Source organism: Podospora pseudoanserina, chromosome 5, assembly GCF_035222485.1.
Source record: "Podospora pseudoanserina strain CBS 124.78 chromosome 5, whole genome shotgun sequence".
In the NCBI taxonomy this organism is placed as follows: Eukaryota; Fungi; Ascomycota; class Sordariomycetes; order Sordariales; family Podosporaceae; genus Podospora; species Podospora pseudoanserina.
Genome location: NC_085924.1, coordinates 530455 through 543772, shown reverse-complemented (window position 1 = coordinate 543772; position 13318 = coordinate 530455). Strand labels below are relative to the sequence as shown.

General features: G+C 54.6%; 5 protein-coding genes across 5 annotated transcripts; 2 read left to right on the top strand and 3 right to left on the bottom strand.

Annotated features, from left to right (window-relative positions):
* Window positions 1-1291: 1291 nt before the first annotated feature.
* Window positions 1292-2674, bottom strand: QC764_501620 (uncharacterized protein; the record flags this gene model as incomplete). The annotated part of the gene is made up of 1 exon (XM_062947418.1): window positions 1292-2674. The coding sequence occupies one exon, from the start codon at window positions 2672-2674 to the stop codon at window positions 1292-1294; it is 1383 nt and encodes a 460-aa protein (XP_062798538.1).
* Window positions 2675-2926: 252 nt separating this feature from the next.
* QC764_0074120 (uncharacterized protein) lies at window positions 2927-4858 on the bottom strand. The gene is made up of 2 exons (XM_062940677.1): window positions 4140-4858; window positions 2927-4086 (listed from the first exon to the last, which is right to left on the bottom strand). Exons 1-2 carry the CDS (start codon window positions 4434-4436, stop codon window positions 3127-3129), a joined length of 1257 nt encoding a protein of 418 aa, XP_062798537.1. The 5' UTR covers window positions 4437-4858; the 3' UTR covers window positions 2927-3126.
* Window positions 4859-6936: 2078 nt separating this feature from the next.
* Window positions 6937-7726, top strand: QC764_501640 (uncharacterized protein; the record flags this gene model as incomplete). The annotated part of the gene is given in 2 exon segments (XM_062947419.1): window positions 6937-7680; window positions 7685-7726. Coding segments are annotated over 2 exon segments (786 nt in total).
* Window positions 7727-10059: 2333 nt separating this feature from the next.
* On the top strand, window positions 10060-11845 carry QC764_0074100 (uncharacterized protein; the record flags this gene model as incomplete). The annotated part of the gene is made up of 2 exons (XM_062940676.1): window positions 10060-11621; window positions 11673-11845. The coding sequence occupies exons 1-2, from the start codon at window positions 11396-11398 to the stop codon at window positions 11843-11845; spliced, it is 399 nt and encodes a 132-aa protein (XP_062798535.1). The 5' UTR covers window positions 10060-11395.
* A 194-nt stretch (window positions 11846-12039) lies between these two features.
* Window positions 12040-13182, bottom strand: QC764_501650 (uncharacterized protein; the record flags this gene model as incomplete). The annotated part of the gene is made up of 1 exon (XM_062947420.1): window positions 12040-13182. The coding sequence occupies one exon, from the start codon at window positions 13180-13182 to the stop codon at window positions 12040-12042; it is 1143 nt and encodes a 380-aa protein (XP_062798534.1).
* Window positions 13183-13318: the final 136 nt, after the last annotated feature.

The following is a 13318-nucleotide window of genomic DNA, read 5'->3' as shown; positions in this document are numbered from 1 at the left end:
TGCGATGGATGGGGAGGGGGAGGAAGGTGGGCTGCGAGTGAGGGAGAAGCAGGAGGCGGTGGGATTGTAGGTTAGGTGTAGCAGGGTTGGGATGGGGAGAAGAGGCAGGAGAGGGTGAGGGAGAAAGGGGAGTTTGGTTGGCTTTGAGAGGGGTTGGCCGGGGAGCGTGCGGAGGGGGTATGTTCCGGGGGGAAAGGGATTGTGAGGGAGAGGTTGGACTTGAGGTTGGTGTTGATACTGTTGCTGAGGTGGAGTTGGATATGAGTGGTGTTGCCGGGAGAGGGCTTGCCATGCTTCAAAAATGTGCTGAGTCCGATGTGTCATTTCTTTGGTGTATTAAAACTAGTTGTCTGCATTTCTAGATTGAATCTTTTCTCTCAACTGCTCTTCGTGAGGAGTCACATTGATCTGATAATGCATCCATGCGGCGAGCATCGGCATCTCAACGCAGCTAACCTTGAGCGGCTGAAGGATGACTGCAGATAGCAAGCTTGTTTTCGTGGAGCTTGACCTCTTGGGGCCCAGATTTCCTGGTCCAAGTTGCCAGGTTCGGATTGATGCTTGAATTTTCTTCTGAGATCATTCAAGCGTTCTTGGTCTCGCAAGAGTCGTGGGTCAGAATCCCACCCAGACCATCATTTTGGTTCGTTATCGTTTCAACATATGAGAGTCGTTTCGCTGCAAATGGGGGCAGGGTATTCAATAGACGTTGTTGTAGTGTTGTCAAGCACCTCGTCGTAGCCATGGAAAAGTCCAGATTGTCGAAGTTGATGACCTGAGTGGAATACACTCCACCGACATTAATGAAGATGAGATAATTGCGGTCGGTAATGCATCGCCGCCGCAGTTGGGGCTGTGGGGGAGAGCGCAGGTTAGGACTGGATGGGCTCAACGATCCATGGAGGAGCACAGCAATGGGGATTGAGCAAGATGGGGGTAAAGGGAGTCCATCCTAGGCTATCTAGAACGATACAGGGCATTTTGCTGGCATTTCCCATCCTCAAGTGGTATATGTAATCAGTGTATGTGAGGTCATGGTGGCTTTCCGTCAGCACAGATAGATCACCAAATATGAGACGCGTTGGACTTGCTGTTGGGTCTCCAAATGCCCTGCTGCAACCCTAACCCACGAGATTCAATGTAGTGACGAGCCACTCGATGGCCAAACGAACTGTCAATCTGCATATAAACCGCTGAAATACATCACCGGGGGGCTCATATATGTTAAACATGACCCCAAAGCATCACCCCTTTCTTGGGCGTGGGATGGGAAGAAACACTTCCAGCCCCACTATCCTGAGCGCAGTGTGGCCCTGGAAGCCTGAATATCTCGCACTCTTCTCTCAACATCAGGTCCTCTCGCCCCTAGAAACCCAAGGTCCATATTCTCAAACAACCCTCCCTTCACAAGTCCCTTCAGATTCGACTCCAGCGTCTTCTTGAACTCTTCGACCTCTGCGTCATCCTCAACATTGAGCACAGGCAACGAATGCCCCATCAGTCGCATCTGCAGCCCCGCCAAGCCCCCCGTCAGAAGAAAATCGTCAAAATACACCCCCCCAGCAATCACCGGCGCAGCTATCTTCTTGCCCTCCAGTATCTCGGCTGGAAGATTCGGATTGTTGCAAACAGCCCTCACCATTCCAACACCATCCACACTCTGCAGCGCGTCCGCCATGCCCTTGGCAGTCCTGAAACCCCCAGTCACATAGACCTTGGTCTTGTTCAGGCGCGGCGCAATCTTTTCTGCGAAATCCAAAAAGAATGCCTCCCTGGCTTTGGTCGACTCTCGCCTGTGCGCCAGCGCCATTTCCTCGTATGTTCCGCCGCTGAGCTCCACAAAGTCGAAGCCTGCCTTCTCCAAGATCTCGCACAGCTCGGACGCCTCCTCGACGGTGAACCCATCGGCTTGGAACTCGACGCTGTTGATCTTGATGGCGAGAATAAAGCCCTTTCGACATTGCTCCCTGATGCCAGCGGCAATCTCGGTGATGATCCTCGCCCGGTTGGCAAGGGACCCGCCATAAGCGTCAGTGCGGAGGTTGGTGGTTAAGGACAAGAATTGTGCGATGAGGTACCCGTGGGCACCGTGAAGCTGGACTCCGTCCCAGCCTGCTTTGTCGAGGTACACCGCCGCATGGACAAAGGCCGCCACGGTCGATCGGATCTCCTCGATGGTGGCAGCACGCGGTTTGCCAAAGGTTGCACCAAACATGTCGACGAGCAGTTGAACGTCAGAGGCTGAGATGGGATTGGGTTGCAGGGCGTAGATGCATTGGCGGCCGGGATGGTTGACTTGGCCGATGAAGAGAGACCCATGTTCTCTTCCGACAGATCCCAGACGGCGGAATCCTTCGAAGCGGGGACCGTCAAGCGGTGCGTCGACGGGGATGATCATGTTACCGGGGCCCTCGAGGTGGTCAGGGTCGATGAGGATGTTGCCGGTTACGATTGTGCCGAAGCCGCCTGACGCCCAGGTACCGTACAGCCGGAACAGTTCATCGTTGGGAATGCCGCTGGAGAGCCTGTCGTTTGGGTCATAGGTGGCTACCTTTTCGGTGGCGGCCGACTTGAGAAAGCGGTTAGGCGCTGTCCGGCCAGAAAACTCGAAGGGGAGAGGGGAACCCAGCGGAGAGGGGTCGGCAATGACGGGAGAAGGCCCCGTAGCGGTCATGTTCACAGCAAGTCAACCAGAGTCTGATGACTTTAGCGTTTCCAGAAGTTGCGGCGGAGATGAAGGGCAGTTGACAAATCCAAGAGGTTTGTTACGCCCACACATTGCTCTGCCGTGTGGTCTGCTAACGTGGCGGCTTGAAGTCCATTTAGGCATGGCCAAGATTACCACCTTGCGCCTTGCAGCTGGCCAAGCACGGCATTACGACTACATCGAGGATGGACCTAGGCCGGGAATACGAGGGTTTGACCACGAGAGAATCGATTCCCATAACTCTATCGACGATAACAAGTACAATTACAGGAAACCGGACACTGAAGGAGCGACGACCAACAACAATTCTTCCCCCTTCTCCATCCTCCCGAAAGAAGCCGCATTGAAGTCATGACTAGGCGATAGAAGAAAATCCAGAAACACGCAAACGAAACAACCTAAGACCCAGCGGCTCATGCTTAGGCACCACCGGCGTTGTAAGCACGGCGGTTCCAGCTGCCCTTGGGGTCCCCGATACTACCGGTGACAGCCGCACCAAGAATTCGGTTGGTCACAGCAGGGGAGCCCGACAGGTTCTCCTTGGCGATGAAGTAAGCAGCGAGACCGGCAACGTGGGGAGCAGCCATGCTGGTGCCGTCCATGTACCAGGTGGCAGTGTTGCTGGTATGGTAGGCGCTGAGGACGGAAACACCAGGGGCGAAGATGTCGACGAGGTTGCCCCAGTTGGAGAACCAGGCGCGATATCCAGTACCGTCAATGGCACCGACGGTGATGGCAGAGGGAGCCGAGGCAGGGGAATAGTTGGCACTGTTGGCGTTGCTGTTACCGGCAGACACAACCACGGTGAGGCCAGCATCAGTGGCCCCCTTGACAGCAGCGTTGACGGAGGCAGTGTAGCCACCACCGAGAGAAATGTTGATGACGGCCTTCTTGGCGATGCCGCGGGCCTTGGCGTTGTTCACAACCCAGTTGAGGCCGGAGATCAGGCCGGACATGGTGCCGGAGCCGTTCTTGTCGAGGACCTTGACGGCGACAACGGTGGCCTTCTTCGCAACACCATAGGTCTTGCTGGCGATGGTGCCAGCAACGTGGGTGCCGTGGCCGTACTCGTCAGTGTTGGGGGATCCGGCGATGAAGTTGGCACCCCAGACGGCGCGTCCTTCGAACTCGACGTGGGTGGTGCGGATGCCGCTGTCAAGAACATAGACACGGATACCTTGGCCAGCGGTGTTGTCGTAATAGTAGCCGGAGTTCCAGGTGGAACGGCGCGAGATGCGAGCCAGGCCCCAAGCGGCGTGGAGTTGAGTGACATAGGCACGCTTCGCAAGCTGATGCTTCTCTTCGACAGGGTCAGCGGCGACCCGAGGGGCGGCGACGGCGTTGATCTGGATCACGGTGTCCTTCTCGATGTATTCGATCTGGGCCGGTTGTCAGCATGACCTTTCCCAAGCTTGGGTCAGAGGCCACTCACCAAGTCGGAATCCCTCAGCTCCTTGAGTTCCGAGTCGGGAATCTCGGCAACGTATCCCGAAAGGCCGTCGATGTTGATGGACTCAACAACGCCCTTCTTGTTCTTCTTCTTGGCCTTGTTGGTGATGTCGGACTCGTGCTTCTTCTTTCTTCCAGCGTCGGCGTTGGCCTTGTACTTGACGATGTACTTTTCGGGCACAACAATGTCGGCCGAGATGCCATCGTTCTTAATCGGGACGGCGGCCAATGCCAGGCTTAGAAGGCCGGTGAGACCAAGGAGGGTCGCGTTGAGCTTCATGGTTGCGGTGGTGCTGGCTGCAAACGAGAGGCAGTGAAGCTGTTGATCGAAGGACGAACTGCCGCGTTATCGAGCGAGCTGCTGCTGAAGAAAAGACACCAGAAGGATTGACGAGGGACACGGCATCTTATATCCTCAAGTTTCTTCTGCTCGCTGCTCCTCGATATTGATCTGGATGCGGTCATACTGCAAAGCCTCATCACCACCGTCGGGCTTGGCCAGTCCCAAGTCAGCCTGCCAGGTCATGATGCTGGGACCCCTGGATGACAACACTGATGATGGCGTTCAATGGCGTCGGTATTTCAGCCTCGAAGCTTTCCAAAGAGGGACCGCCGCTATTCGAATGCCGAAAAGAGACTGGCCAAAAGCGAGGTTTTGCTGGCGATGGGGTCCAGACGGCTTAAACCCTGTACTGACCGCTGCGAGCGTGGCTGTTGTCGGTGTGTTTGTTGACAGCCCTACGGCGCTACCTGAGCTTTGCGCTTCTCACCTGACGTCGGGGTCGCCATTGGTTCTGGCCCGACACCATGGCTTGACGCTTTGCTGTTTTCTGCGAGCTCACCCTCACTTGCAATTTCCTTTTCGGACATGGTGAAGAACTGCACGAATGTCAACGCAGTGGGCGCTGTTAGTTTTCTGACAATTCATCAGCGCTTCAACGCATGGCGCGATCTATCGAATCCGTTGTGAGGAGTCAAAGGCTTGGCAGTCTTGCAGTCTTGCGGTCTGGAACCTGATCGCCCACAAACCGTTTGGACCCGAGCATTCGGCACGGATTGCAGATCATGATCTTGATGGCCAAGGTTGCTCCAGTGCTTGATCCAAACCAAGCTTTTCTGTCCCACTTGGCACCACATGGTCTTCTGCCAACGCAGTCTTTTGGCTGAAGATGCGGGGTGTGTTAGGGGTTCAGTGGCTGAAGCCAACGGGCAGGGTTGGTACCTGAGGGCTGAGCCGCCTTCCCCGATCTGTCATTTTAACGAGATTAGTTTTGTTGCCGCTCAGCTGTCATATTGACTTCGCCCCTGCATGTGGTCCTTACAGCGGGGGAAGAAACACGGAGCGAGGCGAGGTGTTGTCCAGTGGTATGCCGTGGATGTTTACCCGTTTGTCAATGTCGTCTCTCATGGCGGCGGCGGTGGAGCCCAGCCGGATCTCGGACTCTTCTTTGGACGACTGTTGAAGAAGCCTGACCCGAAGACTATGATGTGGTTTTGGGGTGTGTTCGACAGCCTTCGGTGTAGGGGAGTTGGTCTTTTTCGACGGCATGCAGAAGTCAAGAGGGAAATGGGCAATGATACATTCAACCAAGCGTCTTTTGTGACGGTAGCATATAGCTGATGTTCAGTACAGGCAACGAACGAGTACGATACTCCATGATACCAATATCACCAATACTGTTGCGAAAAGCAGACCGACTTGAAGGGAACAGAATCGGGCATCTTCGAGTCCTGGACTGGCACATCTGGAAAGAACACCCCCGAAAAGCACCACAATGCTCAACATCACGGCGGAAGCTTACACCAACTGGCTCAGCCGCCCTCGATTCAAGCCAGCCGTACAATATGTCATCTCCGACCTGACCATTCGTTCAAACGAACATCATTATCAATCAGCGGTCGGCTGCCTCCACCTTCTTCTGTCTATGATGAACGTCGTGATACTTCGGAGTTGAACCTGATCACTCAGCCTCGAGCTGCCCGACGGCGGGAGGTACCAGACATCGACATACCAGTCGCTAGATCTTTGCTGTTGACCCATTGGCGGCCTCTCTATGATGCATGATGAGGATTGATCTAGAGAAATGTGTCGGTCTCCCAATGTTGGGGGGGCCGTCTGGTTCAGCTCTGAGTCGAGAATTCTATAACAAAGTATGATGATGGTTGGGGACGCATCTGACCCTGTATACAATGGGCCAGTACCTGATTCTTTGACACCATTTACACCTCAGGGAACCACGCACCTATGCACCACAAGTTGTCCACCTGGGTCAATTCTGGAGCGCGCATCCCGCACCATCACGCACCATCCCTCTAGTGAGAATCATCAACAGTTTACTCACCTTGGCCTTTTGCTGTATTGCGGGCATGGCTCGACGTGGCCGTTGGGTACAAGACGCGCCGAGTGTCTGGTGAGAATGGCAATCCCTTTCAACATCAAGTGCCCATTCAACCTTGTTTTCTGCTAGGACAACGCACGTATTGCTCATGGTCCGCTTTCGGTAGGCAGAAAAGTTCTTTGTTGCCTCGTCTTGGAAGGTCGGATTAGGCAAGATGAGTGTGAGTAGGGTTATGTGAGACGGGTCTTTGTCTCCATGTACTCGATAAAGAAATCAATGACTTGTTGACGGCGACATCATACTCAGGATCAAAACATCAAGACTGAGTTTATCGTTACAAGTGAACTGCCCCAGGAAAACATCTCCATATTCTCAACCGGTCAGGGACGGATCACGTGAGCAACTGTGACACTACGCTAGGTTTACTAGGCAGCCGCGACAATGGGGCCTAAAAAATCACCCACCAAACCCACGACGGGGAGACCTTCGTGGTATAAACCGGAATTTCTTTCGTCCCCGGTTCACAGCCCAGTCAAGATTGGAGCACGACCCAGTCTGCACGCACAACACGCTGCAACGCCAAACACTCAGAGGCAACAGCCAGGTGGAACGGCAACCCCAACTCCTTCCCATCCACTCCGTAATAACTTCAACACCCGACCGGCTCCTGCCCGACCGACTCCCCCGGTTCAGCAGTCTATCGGCCCACCTTCTCTTGGTTTGAAGCGGCTGCAAGAAGCTGCAGCAAAAGCCAAGGCTGAACTGCTTGCCAAGCAAGCTGTTGCCAGCCAACGCATCACATCTGTGCTAGATCCGAATTTGTTGCACAGCAAGCCACAACCTCGGACTGTTACGACAACACCTCAGATTGTCAAGCCAACGCCTCAGATTGTCAAGCCAACACCCCAAACCGTCAAGCCAGCACCCCAGAGTGTCAAGCCAACACTCCAGACTCTTAAGCCAGCACTCCCAATTACTACTACTCGACCACCACCTGCCGTCAAGCCACCATCCCCTCCTAGGCCACCATCACCGACCACCTCTTGGCCCCACCCGACTGTAGACCCGGTGCCGGTTCCCCCTACCACTGTCAGCACCCCAGGTGGCTCTAGTACGCAGGGCCCGCGGACAAAGCCTCCGATCAAGCCAATCCTCAAGAACCGTCCTACTAATAATCAACCAACTGTAGGCCCGCCCCCCGATCCAGCAGCTGCAGTTATCGGCTTGGTGAATGCTATTGCGAGTAGCCCGGCTGTTCAAGGCACACCAAGCAGAGTTCCTGTGGCCACGACATATCTTGAAAAAGATCCTCTGAAGCCCGGCAGAAAGCACCCACCGGGTGAGAAGCCAGGAGCGAGTCCGTCGGGAGGTGTCGCAACCAGCACATCAACTTCATCATTTCTCGGAAAACCCCCAATAACACACGGGGGCAGGACAATCTCAACGAGTACCCAAAAGCGCAAGTTCCCAAGACTCTGAGGTGGTGCATGTGTCGACTAACATGACTGGCCACAGCAACCAAATTAAATCCCATTCTGCGCCCAACGTCGACGGCTGTCTCAAAGCCAACGAGGCTAGGACAGACTGTACCAGCGCCCCTTCAACTAGAACGGCTTATCCCGCCCTCCGTACCGGCAAGCCCGGCACCGACAGCGATAAAATCGCCACACGTGCCACCCTCGTTCCTAGCCTGGCCAGAACGCAAGATGAGCACCCGTGACCAGCTGCGCACGGCCGCAGACCAGACCAAGCTCGTCCTCCCCAAGTATCTCACGGGACTCCAAGCCGACGGATCCTTGATGACAAAGGCGGCGAAAGCCCGCAAGTTTACTCTCGAGTCGTTTCCCCGTCTTGACCCCAACCTCTGCCCGAACTTTGCGCGAAAGGCCAAGATCAAAGTTGTGAATATGGACACTCTTGATGCTGCCATTCGGGAGATGGCCGTGCTCAAAACGGAGAACGACAGTCCTGCTCACAGTCCCCTCCCGGCGGTGATCAACTTTGCGAACGACAGCCGACCGGGTGGGGGTTGGGAGAACGGTGCCATGGCGCAGGAGGAGGCGATTTGCTACCGGTCTAGTCTGTCGCTGAGCCTGAAGAGGGAGCTCTACCCCATCAGCCCGGACAAGTACACCGCCGCGGCGCTGTACTCGCCTTACGTTCTCGTCATCCGTGAGGCCGATGAAAGGGGTCACGGGCTGATCCCACTCCGGGACGTGGTAGCGGACCCGAAGGTGGTCTCTGTCCTTAGCGTTGCAGCTGTGCACTCCCCCCCGACGATGCAGATCAAGTATGACAAGCACGCCCCTGGCGAACCGGAATTTTTCAGCTACTTTGCCAGGGACTTTGACAGGGACATGACGAAGAAGAAGATGAGGCTTGTGCTGAGGCTGGCGGCGGCGTACAGGCATAGGAGGATCATCTTGGGCGCGTTGGGGTGTGGGGTTTTCAAGAACCCGCCCGAGGATGTGGCGCACTGCTGGTTGGAGGTGTTGAGGGAAAAGGAGTTTGGGGGGGCGGGGAATTGGTGGAGGGGGGTGACGTTTGCGGTGTATGAGCCGAGGGTGGCGTATGAGGGGAATTTGGATATTTTTACGAGGGTGTTGGATGGAGAGGAGGTTTGATTTTGGGAGGGCGTGATGTGTGGATAGTGCCTAGGGATAGAACACAGGGTGTTCAATTTGAGACGTTCGTGTGAAAAGATATTTTTACTGCCGGTGCCTTTTTGGTCTCTCTGACCATTGCTGATCAATTTGATCAACATTAACTAGACACATGGCTCGCTCGAGCCATTGGCGGTTAAACACCTTCACTCCGCGAGGCTAGCCGTCGTCCATATCACCAGGTGCAGATACTGACGGCTTTCCACAAGTTGTCACACAACCTTCAACAGGACAGGGTACGCCGTTCAGCATACACTGTTCGCGCCGTCTGATCACCATCAAGATGAACAACCAACTCTTCCTCTCCAACCTCACGGTCCTGCTCTGGGCATGCCTCACCGCTGCCCAAGACTACATCATCCTTCATTTCCCACACGGACCTCCTCACCACCTGGAGAATCGCAACCGAGTTTGGATGGGAGGCAACCAAAAAGGTGGCAGGCATTACCTCCAAACCCTTCAACGGGGCATATGAGGCTGCCCCCTGAAATCAGGACAATCCAGATAGCCGACTCGGAGGATTTCATGATGGAACCTACTCTCTCCGTACCGAGGACGAATTGGCCCGACACGAAGAGGTTTTCAGAGGTTTGGACGAGGAACTGTTCAGCAAGATGACCCGGCTGGAGCACGTGTTTGTGGTATATAGCTACAGAAAGGAATACCGGCGGCAGGCGCTTTTGCAACCGGGAATGATCAAGACCGTCAGCGAGCGCCGCGACCTCCTCTTCATCAGGGGCGACAGTTTGTGTGCACATGTTGCCCAGCGACGAGTGATTCATCGACTTTCGTGTTTCACGTGCCAAACTGAGGTGGAATGAATGATCAAGGGACCCAGAATATATCACGTGACGTTGCCGTAGCGTGCGTTTTGCCCCACATGTGAACCTTGATTTGTTCCCAGCATTTGCTCAACTTTTTCATTATCTTCTTCATCTTCATCTTCATCATCTTCATCGCAACGAGCTTGCGGCATCTCCCGGCCGAGATACGGCTCATGATATTCTCCAAACTCCTCGTCATACACCGTCCACTGTACATTGGCGACGTTGCGAAAGATTCTGCTCGGCTTCAACCCGTCCACAGGCGCAAGAAATCCCCAAAGGCTTTCGAAAAGTCGAAGCGCCGCTACTTCACAGCCACACAGACCTTCTACTCGAAAACCAAGTTTGCCTTTTATGATATCCTGTGCTGTTTCAGCGACATTACCCACGAAGAAAGGTGTTGGATAAACCTTTACGAGATACGCGTTTTCCAGCAATCGAGCTCTTCTTCACACAGATTGGGCCCAATGCAAGATTTGTACAACACATCGCCATCCACTTCCCACACAAACCTCCCTCTCAAATGATCCAGGAAACTATGATTTTTGGGACGAACTGTTTGGGCCTTTCCACGGGGCTTCCTTGGGGGCAAACGAGTCAGGTGGCGAATTTACCTCAAAGCCCTTCGATTTGCACATCAAAAGGCACCCGGGTTGTAGACAATCAGGTTGGTAGACTCGCAAGGATACGCAAGTGACTCACTCCACTCTGCCATTGGAACAGGAGCTGGACAGGCATTGGAAGCTGTTCAAGGGGCTGGAGGACAGTGTGTTGAGACGCATGACCAACCTGGAAGAGATTCGGGTGGTGTATCTTGATCCAGAGGATACACACGACTATGATGGAATGCATACCGATTTCTCTGACACGCTCTCTGCCAAGTTTATCCCGCGACAAATTACCCAGCCACAAGTGGACGCGGCAGATTTATTACTTACTATCGGTGGAAATGGCAGAGCGACTTTGAGTTCACAGACCTCTAAACACAGAGTTTCAGGTTCAGACCGACATCCGACCCCCTGCATTTTTGCGCGACTCATTGACGCGCTCGAAAGCCCCAAGACGAAACATGGACTCCTGCAAAACAAGAAAAAGAAAGACGCCACCAAACTGTCAAGATGTTTGGGGGAGCGCCACGTCGCCAAGCGATTGGTCTTGACGATCGGAGGACAAACCCGGGGAGGCGATGATCCGCTTGACTGGAGATGCCTGGGATTGGAGGCAAAGGGTTTCGGTGGTGGTATAAGTGGTGGTCATGTCTGGTTTTGCCTTCTCGTTTTCGTTTTCGCTTCTTCACCACACTCACTTCGTTCTCTTCTACGACGGCATTGACTGCTGGCCATCATCTCTTGTTCATATCGTTTGTCAATATCAGGTGCAGGACACCTCAGATCAAAACCCACACAACAAAAAATGCAACTTGCAAGATCCCTCTCCACCGCGCTCGCGGCCCTTCTTTTGTCCAGCATCGCAACTGGACACCGCATCCCAGCCCAATCAGAAGAGCTCCAGCTCCGAGACGCTGCTCCCGTCGAGGTCAACGAGACCGGAACGCCGCCTGTCATCCTCCCTGCTGACGACACGTTGTCGGCTGATGTGATTGTGGATGAAACCGAGCATGGGTCCCTTGTGGGTAGAGGTATGTTTTGTCTTGTTCCATGAGAAGCACAGGTTAGCTAACGTCGTCAAGCCGTTCACCCTCGTCAGCTTGGCAAGGGCAAAGGTGGAGGGAAAGGAAAGGGTGGTGGGAAAGGAAAGGGTGGTGGGAAAGGAAAGGGGGGAGCCAAAGGGAAGGGTGGTGGCAAAGGAAAGGGGGGCAAGGGCAAGGGAGGGAAGGGAAAGGGGGGAAAGGGCAAGGGTTGACAGCAAAGGTAGTGTTGGACCGGGGAGGGGGGAAGCATATCCTGTTGATGAGGTGGTTGCTGGTGTGGACCTTATCGAGAACCGGACCTATGATTGATACGAGAGTGTTGGGAACAAAAGATAGTACACTTGACCACTGCAAACAAAAACTGCTGGACAAACAACATACATACTACGTGACTCCCCTCGGGCCGCTAGGCATTTACCATGGCCATGTAATCAACATTCGGCCTACCCGCTTCGGCTGCGCACGCCTCACTGCCCGCACCTCCCACACTCGCACAAATCACCGCCGCCCCAGGCCAGGCACTCTCCACCCACGTCTCCATCAGCATGATCGCATCGTCCTTTGCAATCTTCATCTCGGGAACCAGACCCGGCCTCAAGATTTGAGTCATCACCTGCGCCCACTCCCACGGCGCGTCTGCCCCCCCCGGCAAAGCATTAAAGTACTCCCACCCCATAATCCCCCCGATAACTCCCAGCTTCCCCCTCAGCTGCACAACAGTCCTGTTCAGCGAAACATGCTGATGCACACCCCGATCAGTCAACTGCCCGATGACAATCTTCTCCGGATCCCACCCCTCATCCACCGTCCTCTCAAAGTGAGACGTCGAATGCACCGACCCGAACCCATTATAAAACTGAGCATTATAAAAATCGATAAGGGATCCATAATCCCGTTCCAAAACCCGATAATCGAACCCGCTGAGCCCGCCCCACTCGTTGGTGAGCCCGCTCGCGACGGGGGCGAGGGTGATGATGAAATCGGGGCCAAAGTCCCACCGCAGACGGAGGATGAGCCGGGCGATCCCCCCCTGGGACATGGGCTGCTCGACGTCGATGTCCAAGCCTTGGAGGCTGTACCGCCTGATGAAGGAGGCGAGCTGGCGGTAGTAGTGGTCAAAGGTGAGGTCGGAGGGGCTGTCGAGGGTGGAGCGGGAAAAGGAGCCGGGGGCTGCGCCGCCGATCATGCCCATTACCTTGACGCCTGAGGATCTCATGATGGAGGCTTCGGTCCAGAGGGTTTTGTACCGGGGGTGGGAGGGGAGGTGGTCGTTGAGGTGGAGGTGGCCGTTTTGGTGCATGTGGATGGAGCAGATGATTAGATGGGTGAGGGCGATGTGTTTGACTGTTACGAGGGGGAGCATGGAGATGGGGCGGCCTAGAGAGTCGTGGGTTGTTTGGAAGTAGAGGACCAGTCTGGGGATTTCCGATTGGTCTGGTGGGAGGAGGGCGGGTGCGAGGTTGTGGGACGCGGCCGCGGGACGGGGTGCTGCGGTGGTGATGGGGGCGAGTGATGCAAGCATCGCGGTGAAGAAAGATAGCCACCTCATCGTACATGCACTCGACGGTGTGATGCTGGGTAGGATGAATGAGTGAAGAATGAAAGAGTGTGAGGGCTTCCGTTTTTTATAAAATAAAATAGAAAGAAATAAAAAAAAAAATTAAAAAAACTAAAAAGAAAGTTGC